General features: G+C 38.5%; 1 protein-coding gene across 10 annotated transcripts in view; it reads left to right on the top strand.

The window, feature by feature from the left end:
* The window catches only part of LOC147871706 (uncharacterized), a 22,360-nt gene continuing 2,683 nt past the window's right edge, over positions 1–19,677 (top strand). For 3 of the 10 annotated variants that reach the window (XR_015538384.1, XR_015538383.1, XM_087360349.1), the window contains exons 1-6: positions 20–3,385; positions 7,190–7,350; positions 10,571–10,712; positions 11,834–11,894; positions 13,865–14,010; positions 15,258–15,443. Coding sequence is in view for 6 of the 10 variants with exons in the window: in XM_087360349.1 (XP_087216475.1) it covers positions 15,259–15,443 (185 nt within the window). In the remaining 4 variants the exon portion in view is untranslated. Of the gene's footprint in view, positions 3,386–7,189; positions 7,351–10,570; positions 10,713–11,833; positions 11,895–13,864; positions 14,011–15,257; positions 19,584–19,677 lie in introns of all 10 variants that reach the window. The other 7 variants (XR_015538385.1, XR_015538386.1, XM_087360354.1 and 4 more) reach the window with 7 other exon arrangements.

Raw genomic sequence — 19,677 nt, forward strand, 5'->3', positions numbered from 1 at the left:
CTGTTGGTGTCCATCATTTTGTTGAAGGTCTCGGTTACTGGAAGATATAAGCGTTGATCTGTGTGAACAAATGTTCCTAAGCTTTAAGGGTTGAGTGTCCCATTAATTTGTGTGTGTGTGGTTGGTTGAATAGGACTATATGGTCCTGTTGTGTCGTGATATTGTTATAATGTCTGTATATTCAGACAAATAGCACTGTGTATGTCCAAAATGCTTCTAAGGCTTAACAGTACGTCGAAGATTAATTTTTAACCTAATCATCCACTTTAAGGAAAGGATTCTCTAACTAAGATTCACTTGAAATTTTCAAACAATTTGGAATAATTAAAAGGAATTTTGTTTTCCTGCAGAATGTCAAAATCAGACAAAACAGTCTAAAGGCAGTTTAAAATGCCCCTGTTTATATCATTATGACTCTGTGTATATATTTGAGGGAATGAAGTTCAGACTTCAGCTCTACTTAAAATACCCACGAGTTTATGAGATTGTCATTTTTTATTGGGAAGAAATTGAACTCTTTATATATCATAAAAGCAAGCTGTATCATACTGCAGTACTGTGGGATGTGCTATAGTTTACTACTCTTTCCAGGCAGGTGATACAATACCTTGCTCTGCTAATCCCATTGATACTCTTCAGTCAAATCACCCCTACCCCTGTCTAAATGTCTCCCCCCCCCTTACAAGGGTCCTGCAGCATACGTATTTGGTCCAAATATTGAACAAAAAAATCTGAGAATGCTCTTTGCTGTTACAAGGATCTCTATGAAACAGAAATAACAAGATAGAATATTTCATTCTGTAGCTTCTCAGTTGGTACCTCAGCAATCGACTTGTACCCACAAGTGAATCGTCATATATTGATGTCAAATGCCACCATTTAAATTTATTTTTAAAACATTTTAAACAGTAGTTTGTGGGGCCTTAAACCCAGTTTAAAATTACAGGTGACATTTCACTGTGTTTTTCTTCTTGTACTGTCTGAGGAGCAGTGGGTTAAAGAATAACAATTTTGTTGTTTATATAATTTGTTTTAATTAGTATCAAATTAGCAGTGTTCATTTTATTAAATGTGTATGTACTACATATTTACTTGTAGGTTTTATTTAGTATGTGAATGTATCACGTTACCATATCGATAATAATTTTTCTCTAAATGAGTATGAAATTAATTTTTACATATGTAGCAATAAAAAAGGAATATCTGCCTTTAAAAATTGATGAATGAATGTATTAACTGTAATTAATAGGAAAAATTTATACCGCTATATGTGGCTGACATCCTGAAATTGGTTACAGGTGTCAAGACGGGTTTTCTCATCATTCCAACGAAATATGCCACAGTTGCTTTGTTTTACTCTCTTTCCAGTTCGCCATAGTCTCAGGATTCAAATCTGATACCCTAACTTTTCAGTTTTCATTATTTTCCTCAGTTCCTCTGGGTATTGCTGTATTTACAATTTATAATTTACAATGTTCCTGCCAGTTTATGATAAGTGTTCCTCGAAAATGACAAAGCATTCTTAAAGTAACAGAGGAATAAATATGGTTACTTTTTTCTTTCATGATCGGAAGGAATGGTCTCAGTATTCACTAGTCTGAGTAAGAAAGCTTTTATTTATATTTGTTTTTGTGCGAGTTTTTTTAATTGTCAGTGACATTGCAGCAAAAGTAGTAGTTGTAATTATAACTGTTCACCAGTACCAAACATTTTTGTCCCTCTACTGAAGCTGTTAAACTGCGAGATTGTGAACAACGTGGATCACCAGTAAGAGTTTTACTAATTGCTAAATTCTGTCCTGTAATTTGTGTTGATGAATTAATTATATTTAGTCTTTCAGACTCCAACACAGCAACCTTTAAACTTTGTAAGAGAAATTACATTAAACTAGATTTATAGATACGGGGTAGCTCAGTCAGTATAGTGATTGGCTATGGACTAGACCAGTGGTATTCAACCTGGGGTACACCAAGACATCTCAGGGGATACGTGAAATTTAAAAAAAATATATTATTTTATGATAAACACTGAATAATCAGTAATGTAATTTATTTAATTTATTTTAGATGTAGATTATATACTACGTATAACTTGTATTATACACCAACAACTTTGGGGGTACAAAGTTGAAGAGAAATTATATCTGGGGGTACACGAAGACATCTTAGGGGGTACGTGAAATTTAAAAAAATATATTATTTTATGTCAAACACTGAATAATCAGTAATGTAATTCATTTAATTTATTTTAGATGTAGATTATATACTATGTATAACTTGTATTATACACCAACAACTTTGGGGGTACAAAGTTGAAGAGGAATTATATCTGGGGGGTACGCGAACAAAAAAGGTTGAATGCCACTGGACTAGACGACCGCAGTTTGATCCTCGATGGGGACAGAGGATGTTTCCTCTAGCCTCTGCATCTATACCAGCTCTGGGGCTCACCTGGCTTCCTTTACAGTGGGGTGGAGTGTGGCTGGGGCATGACACTAACCACTCACCCCCCACATAGTGTTGAGGTTAAGAATGAGTAGGAGCTATACCTCCTCTCCCCCGCAAGCACCTACGTGGTGTTTAATGGGACATCTTTACTTTCCTTTTTATATAATTCTTGTTTTAGCTTGGACCATTCTTGGATATCTGATTTTGGTTTGCACTTGGTTAACATCAGTATATGTTTGAATGTTGTCTGGAGATTGTTTCCTTCTTTGTCTTGCGTTTCATATTCATGGCATACTCAGATGATGGAGGCAGGAAGGACCTCTCGGTACAATCCAGAAGACAGCCATATTCATATTACTGTCATGAGAACCTTGACTCCAGTGTGGATTTTTTGTTGTTGTTGTTGTTGAAAATTTGGCCATTGTCTAAATTATAAAATCACAGTGTTTCAGAAGCTCAATTTTGTTTCTTTCTTCAGGACAGAAACCCTATCTATTAGGCTAGGTCAACCATGGGACCCTGCAGATAGAGCTTCTGCGCTTTTCGCCCCTTCTGCCTGAAGATGGAAGCAGAATCCAGTTTCTGAAATGTAATTTTATTATTTTATAATTTAGGCGAGGGACAAAGTCAAAAAAAATAATTTTACGCATTATAATGCACCATCATGAGAAACCTTCAGACTTCACAGTGTAGACAGTTTTAGTTTCCTAAATATACACTTCTTTATGAGTTTTGCATAAGGAGAGGTATAAACTGTTCAGTCCATCATTTGTACCAATATATATGAAATGTATTTGTGTAAATATGTTATAAGAGTTATATATTGATTTCCTGTGATATGTGCAGAGACTTATTGAAGAATTTGAAACCCAGGAAAGCACACTGAAGGAAATGAAAGAGCAGCTGCCAGACTCCAGGAATAAATGCTCCTCCTGCAGGTAAGCTGTGTTTACTATTGGTATTGATCTAGGTTGCCCCAGGCACTTGGATCATTACTGGACACATTGCGTTCTCTTGATCATGTTAGGGTCCTTCAAAGAACCACGACCACACCGATTGACTGAGACCCTCCTAATGTATGCTGGATCTAGAAGTGTAGAACTGAATATCACTAATCTTTGTCGAGCCAGTGCTGGTCATTGATGGAGTATATTTTAGGAGGATTCCTCCTGTTCACATCTTTTGCATGTGACAGTTTTTTGAGCATGCGCCAATATACATATAGGTGACACGTCAATGTTTAATGACCATTTCACAACCATTATGAACCTGCATTATTTCTCTCCGCGTCCAGTAGGTCCATAGATAGTTTGTCCAGAGGCATTTCAATGAGGAGCTTTGGCTGCCTCATTTGCAGCCACTCTATAACCATGAGCCTTCCAACACTTGGCGAGACTGAATAGCTGGTTTGGGACCAGGGAATAAACTTCTTGACCCCTGAAGATTTCTGTCTTCTGGGTTGTTGCGCTGTGTAGTCTGGTCGATGTTTACCAACGTTTCAGAGGTCATACTGCCTCCGTCATCAGAGTATGAAGATTTCTGTCTTCTGGGTTGTTGCGCTGTGTAGTCTGGTCGATGTTTACCAACGTTTCAGAGGTCATACTGCCTCCGTCATCAGAGTATGAAGATTTCTGTCTTCTGGGTTGTTGCGCTGTGTAGTCTGGCCGATGTTAACCAACGTTTCAGAGGTCATACTGCCTCCGTCATCAGAGTATGAAGATTTCCGTCTTCTGGGTTGTTGCGCTGTGTTGTCTGGTCGATGTTTACCAACGTTTCAGAGGTCATACTGCCTCGGTCATCAGGGCAATGAATGTGCCAGTTGGGTGAGTGGTGCTGTTTATAGGAGCTGGACCATGAATGGAGTATGACCTCTGAAAATAGTAAATGCCTACCTGACTACACAGTGCTACAACCCAGAAGATAACTATCTTCGTTCACACTGCCATTAGAACCTCAAATCCTACTAAGAAATTACTTAATATATCTCAGAGCAGTGCTTTGATTCAGATTAACTGTAAATTGGTATGCTGCACACTGACTACATCTTGTCTTAAATATGTCAGTATCATTAACAATTAGAATGTCTTGTCTTGTAGAATATTCCTGCCACCGGGTATAAACCCATTTGCAGTCAATAATAAATACATGATGAAACTCAATGGGCACAAATCCAGTATTTTAGTACAGCCCCTGCATTGTAACTTGCATACCCACAGTCAACGTCTTTACTACAGTGATAACCTGAAAGTTGATATTGTTAACCTCTACAGTTAGGCAACACTATGCAGAGTCAAACAACTAGTTTTGTATCAACCCTGATTATGGAGACTATATGAACATTTCCAAAATGTTGGTAAAAACTTGCTGTATGGGATCACAACCCAGAAGATCACAATTGGCATTGCCTTAAATAGCTTTTTCTTTGTCATTGTTCATATGGAATGAGCTGTTACTAGTTAAGGGCTGGACAACTGAAATTTTGTCCTCTAGCCTCTGCATCCAGACTCGTATCCAATGGGTACTGGGGTCCCTTCCTCGGAGTGTGGTGTGACTGGGTCGTGATGCTGACCACTCACCCTCATCTAGTGCTGAGGTCAAGAATTAGGAGCTATACCTCCACTTCCCACAAACAACCTACATGGCGTATAATGGGATGGCTTTACCTTTATTGTGCATGTGGAATGTTATTACCATGCAGTCTTTTCCTCATTTAACACTTCAGAGACAGGGAAATCAGTCTCCAGCATTTCACTGGAAGGAAGCAAAGAAGGCCCATATGTGTCTCTGCGTTGCTTAGTGAGCATTTTGTGGAGTGTCATTGATACCACGACAGAAGATCTTTTGTTTTTAGTGCCAAATAGACCTCTGCAACAGGAAACCTTTGTCTTGCCTTTTGGTGGTCTGATAAGGGATGGTTATTTTCATATGAAGAGAGAATGGCTTCCTGAAGAAACTCCACAGCTATTGCAATACCCTCCAGAATACCAGAGTGACCAAGAAACCGACTGTGGTTCCTCCCAATAGGAGGCCCATCAGGTGGTCTGTGAATTTCTGTAGTTCACCTACTCCTTGTGCTCTCCCTTGAGATTAAAGATGATATGCGTATGACATGATAAAGATGGTTCTGAGACACCATCCATTTATATCACATGGATTAAAATCTATTATTTCCTGCATTCTATTGCTGAGGAAGGTGAACCTTTCTCCTTGATTTAATATTTGTAAATTTTTGTATTCTGGGTATTCCAGTAGTGCTCTAGGATTGGTGACCAAACTTCTCTATGTTACTTGTTGTGATTAATAAGGCCATTTGCCTTTCCCTGCAGTAGTTAATTATGTCTGCCAACATAGACAGCAGCAGTTTGATTGAGTCACAGAGCAAGTATGCATAACACCCTTGCCATTGGTGTTGAGTCAGGTATATAAATGGATCTTCCTATAGAAGTACAGTAAATATCATGGCTGCTGTGTCAGAGATATACTTGTATGCTCTGCAGTCAATTCTTCACTGAGTTTATGAGTGCCCAGTTTGCTGTGATGCTAGTTAATCTGTAGGAAGGAGAGCCCCATTCTCAGATAACTAAGAAGGAGCCACCGACCCCCTTTGTCCATGCCTCTGAACAGCATAAATACCATCATCGTACACTCTCAAAGCTAGGTAAGTGGACCCCTTTTGGGGAACTTGTCTGTGCCTATCCTCAGACTTGAATTCTGCTGTCGTAATCTCATAAACGACCGCCACAGTGGTCTAGTGGTCAGAACACTAGCCTTGTAATCCTGGGGTCCCGGGTTCAATTCCCGGTGGTGCTCAGATTTATAACTTGTGTTGGGCAAGACCGTGGTCTAGGTATCACGAAGTTTTCCTCCGGGGGCTTCCCCGGTTTCTCCGTGGCATCCCAACAATTACTCTATTCACACACAGAAGAAGGCAATGGCAAACCACTTCTGGATCATCTGCCAAGAACGTATATGAACAGGTCCCAGTCCGAGAAAAGGATGGAAGGATCCTGTTCATATGGACCTGTCGTCAGACAGAACACTAATAATAATAATAAAAAAAATCTCATAAACATGGTAGCCATCTGCACTGGTTTCCCAGGGATCTATGCCACAAATTTTTCTGAGTTCTGAAATTGATCCAGTCTTCACAACTCTCAGTCTGACTCTCTCCCAGTGACTTATCCGTGAAATTACGCCTCAGAGCCATTCCTTAGCTCATTCAAGAACACACATAAGTGTGCTGCTGCTCAAGATAGGTAGGTGTCATGCCTTTCTCTTCAGGAAACACATCAGTTTCCCTCTCCGCACTCTACACCGTCGACCGTGAACTTCCACAGTGATGCCCATGTCCTGATGACCACCATACCTGAGCATAGCCGGTGGATCCATGGCTGCTGACAGCTGGATATCTCCGGCTTCCCTCTGCAATTTACTGACTTGAACAGCAGAGCCCCCATCATTGGTCCCAGGCTGAATCAGCAACAGAGTTTTTCAGTCGAGGCCCTCAACCTTCTTGAGGAAACCTTTCCTCTTTCTGCCCCTCTTATAATGCAAGCCAGCCTGATTATTCTTCTTGATGGTCAGGTTCGAGATACCTGTTTTAGCCTCACCCTCAGCCAGACCCTTCACCAGAGCTCCTAAGAGATTTTGCCACTTCTCTGCATGAGGAGAGGATAACCATGTTTACAAATTTGAGAACCCTGATAGGTTGTTATAATGGCATGCATTATTATGTTTTGCAGAAGTCCAGCTCGAGTTCCAGAGATTCCGATCCCTATCGAACTTAGAGCCCCGGCTTGCAAGAGCTTTGAAAGAACTGAGAGTCGTGGAGGAGGCAACTTGCCTGTTAGAACTTGCTTCTGATGATCCAGAAGGGATTGAAGGACAACTTAAGCGTTGCACGGTATGAAAACAGAAAATTGTGATACAGAGCACGAGCAGATCTATATTATTATGGACATAATTATCCAAGACACTCAGTGTGTTTGTTGAAATTCATAGAGAAGCGAGGGGGACATTAATTCAAGTACCGTAATAATTCAGAGCAAGAAGATGGCTGACCGTCTTCGGAGATGTTGCGAATGTGTAGACTGGTAGATATTGACCAGTGTTTCAGAGGAGCATGCTGCCTTCATTATCATACTTATTACACTGATGATGAAGGTAGCAAACTCATGTACGTATTGCGAGAACATAGAATCTCAACTCAGAGCAGTTTCCTTTCTTGTGATGAAAACTGCGGATAAGAACAGACACATTAGTGCTGTTCCATATCCTCATTGAGTTCTTTTTAACGTTTTGTGACTCGCTAATTTTTATAGTGAGATGTGGTTTGCGCCCCATCTCACTTTATTTCATTCATAGCAATAATTTGAGCTGCTTAATGCTAGACGAAGTTAGTACCACGACGTGTTGAAACGACAGAAGACTCGATTACTATCTCATCTTCTGATGCAATTGTACGCAGGCCACCACCATGTAAGATTAAATATTAAGATAAATTTAAAAGATACCTGAAAAAGTATAAACAATATTAATACGAGTATGTACACCCCATTTGATTTATTCAGAATTTAAGGTGCATACTTAAAAAAGTTTACCACACATATTCTAATAGTTTCACTATGTTTTAATATAATTTGTAATATACAGCTGACTTTCAAAACGCTGTGAAGTTGACTCAGCACAAATATGTTTCCAGTATATTTTTTAAACAGATTATTTTGAACCCAGATATAGTATAATGATTTTTATTTATAGTTACAGATGTAATTATCAGACATAATTTTTACTGAAGGGAGATTTAAGAGTATTTCCTTTGCTTCATCATAAAGCAGCATTTCGTAAAAAGAAGTTTCTACGGACACAAGCAAAGCTTTAAAATGCCAGCCCAGTTTTTAAAAATTTGAACATGTTTCATAATTATCACAGATACTTTGAAATGTAATCTGAGGACAGGAATGTTGGGTTGAATTCCCCTTTGTATCGTCACAGATAAAAACGTGAAAATTTTTAAAGCACTGTTAAATACTGCAATTTGTATTTTGAGTCTTCTGATTCCAAGTTGCACCAACATAACTGCTATAAATTGGCTCTGATTAATCAGAGTTCAATTGGAGAGGGCATCCACATGCACCGAAGAAACGTATCGATCAGTAACAAACAAACTTCGCCAAATAATCTTTATCAGATGAACAAGAAATTGCAGTAGGAATTCAAATTAAATTATAACCTATAATAACCTTACTTAAAGCAATTAATTGTAGCACATATGAACTAAAACAAGGAAGGTTAAAAGAATCAGGCCAATTGAGGAGGGCATTTAAACACAAATTACTTACCTTACGTACATTTATGCCAGGCGCTCTCGTCTAAAACTTCTTTGCAGATTATTATTATTATTATTATTTATTATTGACTGCAAATGGGTTTATACCCGGTGGCAGTGTCCTACAATAACATACAAAACAATGAGACAGAACAGAACAATGAGATACATCAACACAATGAGACAGAACAAAACAATAAACAAAAGGACACAACAAAAACAATAAGACACAATAAACAATGAGATACATCAACACAGAGACAGAACAAAACAATAAACAAAAGGACACAACAAAACAATATGACACCCAAACAATGGGATACATCAACACAATGAGACACAACAAAACAATAAACAAAGGACACAACAAAAACAATAAGACACAATAAACAATGAGATACATCAACACAGAGACAGAACAAAACAATAAACAAAAGGACACAACAAAAACAATATGACACACAAACAATGGGATACATCAACACAATGAGACACAACAAAATAATAAACAAAGGACACAACAAAAACCATAAGACACAACATACAATGAGATACATCAACACAGAGACAGAACAAAACAATAAAAAAGGACACAACAAAAACAACACATCCCACTCAAAATCAACCAACTCATAAATTACAAAACCATCCAACCTCAAGTACTTAACTTAAAAAAAAGAACTTAATACCACCTAGACATAAGACAATAACTGTAATGTATTACAAACGTCATGAACTGATGCACTCACACAACAATACAATGAGACACAACAATACAACATACCACACTCAAAATAAAACATCTGACACACAATAAAAAAACACACATCCACTAATTAATCACAATACTTAAGAGTAGAATATAAAGTCCGCTCTCAGTACATGAAAATTTTATCCCAAAGAACTACAGCCCTTCATCACTTGGAGACTAAGACACTTCACTTCACTTATCACCATTTATTCCCAACTTAATAACCCTTAGCTTGTAACTACTTTTCTGACCCTCTTTCTAAAGGTGCCTAATTTACAGGGGAAAGACTCTAGCACGCCTGGAGGTAATTGGTTCCAGCTTCTTATGGTCCTATTTACAAAGGAATGTTTGCCTACATCCGTTCTTTGTTTCCTAGTCCTAATTTTCCGAGTATGATCGTCCCTGCCCAGGTAGCATGGCTTTAATAATCTATCCTCTATCATTTTCCAAGCCCGGCCCCCCGTGTATGCTTTGAAAAGGGCGCACATTCGGGCTATCAATCTACGCTGTGCCAATGTTTCCCAACCAGATTCGTTCGTGAAATTAGCAAATTTAGCCGCTCTCTTCTGCACCCGATTTAGTGCTCTTACCTGTCCTTCCCTGTAAGGGTCCCAACACACAGCTCCATATTCAAGTATCGGTCTCACTAGCGACGTATAAGCTAAACGTTTCGTATTGTTATTTCCCTTTTTTAGTATACGCATTACGAAATGGAGAGCCTTCCATGCTTTAATTAGTGTATAATTCACATGATCTGCCCAGCTCAGATCACTGCGAATAAGTATTCCTAAGTACTTAAAGCTATTTGCCTCTGGAATTAATTGATCCCCAAAAAAGTAACTCAGCTTATCCTTCACCCTAGCTCTATTGAAGCTGACTGCTTTACTTTTACCTGGATTTATCTTCATTTCATTTTCTACCGCCCATTCCCATAATCTATTCATATCTGTCTGTAACTTATCAATGTCACTACTATCCATTATTTTCCTGTATACTATACAATCATCAGCGAAAAGCCGTATATTTGAATCAATGTTTTTCCAGCAAGCAAACACCGGTCAATGATCGACGATAGAAGACGGATTACCAACCACAGATCGTATATCAATTGCGAAGTGCTCATCCTGCCATCTATGATCAATGTAGAAACAACATAATGATGCAGAGATGCCGGTAGATGAACGAGGTATTTAAACAGAATCACCAAAGATAAAACTAAGGAAAGCTGTTCGTATAGTTGTGCATAAGAAGCATTTCTCACTCTTTTGTCACAGTGTTCACATGATTGAATGCTTTGTTGGGGGGGGGGGGCAATAGTTTTTGGGTTTCGATTACTGCATGAAACATTACCGTAAAATGTGAACTGCCATGGAGCAAATGTTTGATGGATATGGTCCCACAAGTAAAGGAATAGGACTTCTTTCAAAAATGGCTTGCACTATATTAGTTTTATAATTACAATTTCTTAGACACCTGCAATCTATGTTCCTCCCTCAGAGAGAGAGACAACGGGCAAAATTATTGTTTTGTACATATTGATCTTTAGTCTCTCAGAAATCAGACGGGAAGTCGAAATATTTCGAACTGAAAATTGTCGAGCATTTCCAGAATATGATCGCCTCCTGATTTCCTCATGAGTATCATTCCGATTTATTATTGTTGCTCCCAAATATTTAAAATTTGTCACGCTTTTAATGGAATGGAATCAAAGAGCAGGATAAAACCACATCTTACATATTTTTCATTTACACTGACTGTGAAAATGCTCCTGTACTGTCTATAACATAATCTTGTGTCATTTTGCCTCTCATTTATCATTCTGACATCAAAATAAAACAATAAAATATGCAGGTCTGTTATTTCTCCTACCCAATTTAGGGATTCCCCTGTTGTTCCGCTCTGTTCGTTTCTTTGAGCAACAGAAATGCCTGAAGGATTTCTAAATTGACTTCCACTGATGGAACAATCTGAATGACAATAAGAAAACAATTTCATAGATACACGTCATGTAACAGATATTAATAACCAGTAAAACTATTTTACCTCTGCACCTCTTACTGCTCTTATTTCAAATAATTCATTTAACGTACATACAGGAGGCAAATTTGTTATCTTCAGATCTAATACCAGGGCTAGGAAAAATCAGTTGAAAGATTTACTATAAATGAGAAAGTAAATCAAAATGTTTCTCATTTATGGTGGCATAGAAGAGAAATTTACTGTCATGTCGGTCAATCTCATCTTAATTTCCGCTTTGAAAATTCAATTTTGTTTTCCAAAATGCAAGATTGTGGTCTGTGTTTTCAGAGGAAGTGATCCTTGCTGAGGGAAGGGCCACAGAAGAGGGAAAAAATGCACTTGATTGAAGGTGAGTTCAAAACAAATGCACGTTGCATTAGTTTTGGTTTTGTAATTATGAAAAAATAAATATTGTAGATGGGTGATTTTCTTTCCAAACACTTCGCAACAACAAAAAATTGTTTGCGTATTAACAACTGCATTATTATCCTGAGTATCTTAGGTTCTCCTTACTTCTACAAATTGTATATCTTATATGTCAACAGAGCTCTTCAGCATCATAATTGTCACACTTGCTTATATGTTTTATAATCACAAAGTAACGTGCGTGTTACACCTTGTGACCGCGCGTTCTGGGTTCGAGTCCCGGTGAGGCGCAAATAAAAATAAATTGGAAACAAGTAATAAAGATTTACGAGTTTCACTTGTTACGACTGTAAAGGAAAGAATTATCGCACCGTGTGACCCCCAAAATTCTTGCAGGGGGCACCCGCCGGCTAAAGGGTTTTTTTAATGGTCCACGTGAGCTAGGGCATCATTACTGCCCAAATACATCATTTTTTGTGAAAGTTAAGGGGGAAGTCCTATGACTAAAGGACAGGAAATTTTTCTTGTGAGGACACTCTTTTCTGGAATTCAGAGGAAGCAACATCCTAAATTGTTTTGTAGCTCGATTCGGCCAGTGGATGTGAATCGTAAAAGAAATAAATTGTGCTTGCAAAAAACTATGCACTTCAGTCTCGAAGCCATTACCGAAACCTTCAGCTTATACCCCTCCATGTAATATTCCCTGAGAAAAGTTCCATGCCTACATGAGCAGAAATCCCGAATTACATCACATACGACAAGGATCGACAAGACTGCAACCGAGCCGGGCAACTCCAACAGCAGACGGGAGTGGGACGGTTACAACCTGTTATACGAAACAAGCTTGATTCTTATTTTGACTGACGAATTTTAAGTTTGTCATCTTACTTAAGTATTTGGGTTTGAGTTAAAACAAATTGGACCTGTGCACATATCTAATTATCACTTTAATATCAGTTTGTTTACATTTTGAATATGTTCCTTATAAATACTGTATGACGTGATCTGAAAACCATTTCTCTTTTAATAAGACCAGTGAAAGTATACATTTGTTACGATATATTTCATTTGTTTCACCATCGACAATTATATCGAAGTTACAGAACGTTACCCCACAAGAAAATATGATGTGTTATTTCTGGTAGTTGTTTGAAGATGATACAGAATGAAATTTGAAAGGTTTCAACAAGTCAGATCTCTACCCCTTCTGCCATGTGCCATTGGGTCAGTTCCTTTGTTACTCCAGGCTTATTATATTAATTATATTCTTTTGGGGGGTATTCCAAGAAATGTGTCTACAATTTCACAGTTGTCATCAGAATTTACTGAAATGAAGGAACGGATATGTAATATTTGTGCAGACATTTGAATATGTATCCTGTCACTAGAGGTGCCCACGTATGGGAACAATTTCAAATTTTCATGTTCCAGAAATTTAAATAAAATTAGTATTTCTCAAGAGAATGGCATAGCAGGTGCAATTGGACTTTGTTATAGAGAACTTTCCAGATGAAATGAAATGCTACCATCAGGACTTTGCTCTCTTTGTCGAGGACGTGAATATCAAAATTGAGGTTAAGTCATTATTCTTTGTTTATTGTCATTAACATGTAATTTTCAGACTTTGCTTGCAGGACTGAATTTTGAACTTTTTCTCCCAGTGATTTAAAGCTGTTTTATATTTAAGTATATCAGGTGTGACAGATCATAAGATTCTACTGCATGTCTTGTCATTAAGAGTTAAAATATATATATATATGAATAATTGCTGCTGCGTCTTGTTACAGTATTGTAGTTTATTTATTAACTAAAATTTAAATTGCATTATAATAATTAAATCAATTTGAATTTTGGTTGATTTGAATACAGTATACGCTTACAGACACAAATTAGTGATCCGTAAACGTGGATTTAATCGTGTTTGTTCATTTTATAAATTTATACTTGTCGCAGGTGCTGGGAACTCTTTGGTCACGAAATAAATATGACGAGTGAGTTTATTAAGAAATCGCTTGCAGTGTCCAAGCGGAATGAGTATGGGATCCGTGACTTACTTTTATACTACGTAAAACGTGAGCTGTCAGATGAAGAAAACGAAGGTTTGTAATTACACAGGCAATTTTACATGCGTATTCTTAAATCTACTGAATTTGAATCGCCGTGAATATGAGGAATAGACACATTGAAGGTAGGATTCAGCTCCACATGTAGCAGATGGATTTTAAGGAAAAAAAAATATAACTGGATTTAAATTCTGCATGCTACCCTATAATTCCAGGCATTTACTTAAGACTACAGACACATTTGTTTATTCCTACCCATCACTTTCACACACAGAATGAACATAATTCGCTGGGACGATACGCTACAGACTTGTTTATAATTAATAATCTTCATTGATAGAAAGGGGATCTGGGGTAGCTGAGTGATTATAGACTTGATCCCCAACATGGACAAAGGGTTTTTCCTCCTCCGAGGGCTGCCTGCCCCTATCTAGTGTCGAGGTTAAGGCCAAGTGCCTACATGGCGTGTAGTGGGACATAAGAATGATAATAATACAAAAATAAAAGTTGCTTATTTAAACATGGACTGTCATGCTTTTTCTCCAAATTTTCTTTTTACTATCGATAATTATTTTCATAACTCATTCAATTAAATCAGTCGAAGCGGTATAATTTTTAGATAATATTTCCATAAAGACTAATTAATTACAGAATGTATTCTGGCCAGAGAACAATAATTTTGATTTGTTCATTAAATTTCTTCTATTCTACCTGAGCATTTGTGGGTATCTAAGGTTAGCTTATGTTTGTCCCTAAAGTTTGGGACTGAAAAAATGTAGTCCGACTGATATTACGCAGTGATGAGCCTGGCCACTATTAAAAAAATTGTTGCCTGCTCGCAGTAAGTCGAGAAAAGTTTGTAATAAATTCTGTGAAATATAAATTGTTTCGCACTAAGATATATTTCATATTCATGTAAGCAGTTTGATATACTTGATTACTTTTTATACTTGGATGAAGTATTTTAGATTATTTCTCTTATCACGGAAGCGTACCGTGCTTATTTTAAAGTGTTAATTATTTTAGTGAAATATATTAAGTTGTCAACACTCCTTAATGGAAATTGGAAAAGCGATGATTATAATAACAGAATTAAAATCCCTATGTAGACGACAGTATGATTTGTTTATTGCACAGCTCGGATCATTGTAAACCCTCTCAGCTCTTGTATTTTTCCCTTTTCATTTGTATTTTAAGTTACAAATCAATAGAACTGGATGAGACAGTGTCATATTTGGTAGCTGGTAACAAATTTAATAGATAAAAAGATGTTATCTTTCCAGGATGAACATCTCACATCGGTGCTACAAGACTTTGAACAGCGGCTTAGATTTACACGAGTACCAACATACAGATATTGTTCAGTGTGGATTGCAGGAACATAGAAATAGTCACGTTTACAAGAAAGCATTGAAGATAGCTAAGGAACGGACTAATTTAGTATTTAAAATCGCTGACTTGTTCCGTAGGTACGTTTGATATTAAAATTTTTGCTCTAACCACCTCTTTTTCCTACAAATTCAAGTTTCTTTGCGTGTGTGAAAGGGTTCCATGTCGAAGCAGGCAAGACTCTCCCCGCCATAAGCCGCTTCTAGCGGGGAGAGCTGCATAGTGGCTGATGAGCCGCTCGCACAGGTTCACCGCGGCTCTCGTCTGAAAGGGTCCAATGCGTTTCGCTGGGATTTCTATCTCTAGCAGTCACTTCAGCTCACGTGTGAAAGGGCTATGCCGGCCGGAGCTTCGGCTCATGGTAGGGTCACCCAAGCCGGACAGGTCTAAGGCGATGCGCCAGACTAAGAGCGATACCCTGGTCCTCCAGGTTGGGGCTTGGGGTTATAACAACCCCACCCCGGAAAACGAGTACTGTTAGGATACTCTCAAAAGAGCCTCGGATGGATCATTTTGGTAATGGACCCTGGCAAACGTTCACGGACTCGGAAGCGAACCGCGACACTGACCGTGGCCACATGATGACGGAGGTGCTGAAGTATGGGATGGACGTGGCAGGGTGGATAAAAACGAAGCTATTTAGGTTTCGAGCCTTTAGGAGACAGAATGTGCAAGATAAGGCTCGAAGGACACTTCAGAAACTTGTCCTTTGTTTGGAAGGTACCAAGTATGGATGTGGTCAATCAGATTGATCATGTCCTGGTGTCGAGAAGGCATTCCTCTTCTGGGCCAGGCGCTGGGGAGTTAGAAGTTTGGATTCCTCGACACCGCTCCCCACTAAAGATCACCCCACCGCGCTGAAACCTTTAGCCAAGGGCCCCGGTTCCCAGCCGGGACCCGCTCCCTCGACGCACGTAGCATCTAGGCGCAGCTCTCCCGGAGACGAGTCCATTTCTCTCAGTGGCACGTCAGCTGACAACCACTGCTCGCACCCAAGTGGACAAACAGTTTTAAGTTTCCTATCATCAGCATGTTTTATGTTCTTATGAACATCATTCTGACTCCCTGTGTTTCAAAGGAATCTCTGTTTGAATGATTCAGATCAATGTACAATATCTCTTCTGACATTATGGTACTAGAACACAGAAACAATGTATTTCAAGTGCTCTGATTAACCAACACAATTATCAAACCTTAAAGAGCCTCGAAAGCTTGAAATGTTGAATGAAAAATATGGGAAACCTAATATACCTTAGGAGCTTTGACAGTAAGGATCAGAGAAAAGTGTACAAGCCCATACATAGAAACTGGTTTATTGAACAATACAAACTTCTACAATCACTTACAGTTTATGGCTACTGATCGTTTCCTTCTGTAGACTGAATGTTCTGATAGACTCCCATTAATATTTTCCCCAAAATTCACACAAAACAGATCTATCATGTATTTTAAAACTTTAAATATATAGGCCCCCTCTCTTAGGAGGACTAGCAATTCAAACTGCTTCGATTCTCGTAACAAACTGTCATTAACTACCGATCTCTTTTTAACTGTGAAGTGTTGTCTTTCATTCCTGGTACAGACTGCGTTCTTGAATATTATTTCGACAAATTTTGGGCTTCAAACTGTTCGGGGTTTCCATCGAGCAGAAAATAATAATTCCTGTGTTCAAGAACCATCTGACACGGCAGATTCTCTACCCGGATCAGGGCATGAACATCATCCTCACGTATTATTGAATCTCGAACACGCTGCTCCCGCGTAACTGGTTTATCTTGCAGTCAAAGTCATTAAAGTCGAATATAAAAAATAAAATAATTAAATAAAATAAACCGAGGTCTGAATTTCTCTTATTTGTAAGCATCTGTAATCTTAGCTAGAGAATTAAGCACGTGTGTGGATGAAGCCAAAAAGTATCGTCCACATACACAGAGCTGAAAGATGTATCTGTCCATCGTACAAGATTAAATCCTGTCACATACAGATTAAGATCGGAGTACAGGTAAATAACAGAAGAGTTTGGACACCATGTGGGCTTGGGCTCACAGTTCTTCAGACCTGCGGATAGAAGCAACAGATCCTCCGAAACATTGGTATCTACCAACAAGCCCCAGAGGCTTGACAACCCAACTCCGTCAGAACCTCAAATCCCACAAAGTTTATTTTTATGTTTAAGGCTTTGACCGGGATGTTCTTTTGTTAAATCTTATGTGGTACCGCCTGATTCGACTTCTAATGGTTAAGTGAAGTGTTTTCTTCGCGGTACGGTCTGGATTCGTAAATAATATTCAGACGATCTTCGGCTTCAAAGGGTTAACCAGCTGATTTTCGTAATGGTGAGGTGAAGTGTTTTCTTCGCGGTACGGTCTGAATCCATAAATAATATTCAGACGATCTTCGGCTTCAAAGGGTTAACCAGCTGATTTTCGTAATGGTGAGGTGTAGTGTTTTCTTCGCGGTACGGACTGGATTCGTAAATAATATTCAGACGATCTTCGGCTTCAAAGGGTTAAAGTGAGAATCATATGATATCCATAAATACAAAATTAAGATAGTTATTATTAAAGCAGATGGTATATACATTTACCACTGGGATTTAAAGAGTTGAGAAGGGCTGAAAGTTTATTGTAATCATTTAGAAACAGCAAAAATATTAACATGAAATTAAACTAATCGGATTCGTTGCTTATTCTTAATTCACGTAAGTGCTCAGATTACACAGCACAGAGTAGCAACAAAATTACTCTAGTCAGGATGAAATTAATTCCGGTGAAAATTAACATTTCTATGTCAATGAAACCAATAAATGATAAATCATTCGTACAAACAAATTGAACCGCGTGTGTTAAGCTCAAGTATAGACGTTAATATAGATATCCAGGGCGAGGTTAAATTATGTTGACCTTGAATCTCATCGCCTTGATGATGGAGGCAGCCATCTTGATCTTTTTCGTAAACTAAGATCAAACAACGCACATGGACTCTTGAGAGTCGACCGAAAGAGCACGTAGACACAAGAAGCGCCGATTTTCACATTTTTAGATTTTGTCACGGGGACGTATTTTCGTTCTCTCCGGCTCGAGTTCGATTCTCGTCATATTTTAATATCACGCATCCTCTGTTAGGCTGTCATATGAATTATGAATCCTTTCGCTTAGTTTTCACGTCTCTTTGCTGCTAAGCTTCTATAAAAGAGTTTTCGTAGTGCGAAAGCGGCGTACGTCTGATAAGATAGTGTAATTGCGTCATATTGTGAATATTATATTAATTATTTGTTTTAATCCGTCTGTATTTTATTTGTAGTGTTCTGTCTGACGACAGGTCCATATGAACAGGATCCTTCCATCCTTTTCTCTTCTCGGACTGGGACCTGTTCATATACGTTCTTGGCAGATGATCCAGAAGTGGTTTGCCATTGCCTTCTTCTGTGTGTGAATGGAGTAATTGTTGGGATGCCACGGAGGAAAACTCCGTGTTGCCTAAACCACGGCCTTGCCCAACACAAGTTATAAATTCGAACCCGAGACCCCAGGATTACAAGGCCAGAGTTCTAACCGCTAGACCACCTCATCTTATTATTATTTAGTGTTCTGTCTGACGACAGGTCCATATGAACAGGATCCTTCCTTCCTTTTCTCGGACTGGGACCTGTTCATATACGTTCTTGGCAGATGATCCAGAAGTGGTTTGCCATTGCCTTCTTCTGTGTGTGAATGGAGTAATTGTTGGGATGCCACGGAGGAAAACTCCGTGTTGCCTAAACCACGGCCTTGCCCAACACAAGTTATAAATTCGGGCACCGCGATTGTAATCGCATAAGCACCGTATTTGGTTGTCAAGAACATAAATTACATCATGAGTCTACTTTAGTGGTTCCTTATGAATCTGGTGTTCTTCTCATAATATAAGAAACTGACGCGTGGTTTTCTGTACACAGAGATTAACATATACATTTCGTAACAGTCGAGAAAAGCATACAATTGAATGAAGAAATACCTGGACCGTGGAGCAGGTTTGGGAGGGAGTAGATTTTCTTCAGACGTTCCATTAGAAAGTCTTTCGTACAGGTTACAGTACCTTGTGATTGTTTACGAACTTCTATACTCTGTACTCTATGCCCATTTTGCATTGAGCAATTGAGTTTGTAAATTGTGTGTTCTACGTTGTTGGTTTGAAACGTAAGGCGAAATATGTCGACTAAAAGAAAGCCCGAGTCCCAAGTATGTCCTTTGTATGTTAATGCTGTTATCTTACACTAGCTATAGGTTAGAATAATATTGGTTTTTCGGAAATATTCGATCCTAACCTCACTTC

This window comes from Zootermopsis nevadensis, unplaced genomic scaffold, assembly GCF_977971745.1.
Source record: "Zootermopsis nevadensis isolate Lab colony 2312 unplaced genomic scaffold, Znev_1.0 Znev_ptg000043l, whole genome shotgun sequence".
NCBI classification, from domain to species: domain Eukaryota; kingdom Metazoa; phylum Arthropoda; class Insecta; order Blattodea; family Termopsidae; genus Zootermopsis; species Zootermopsis nevadensis.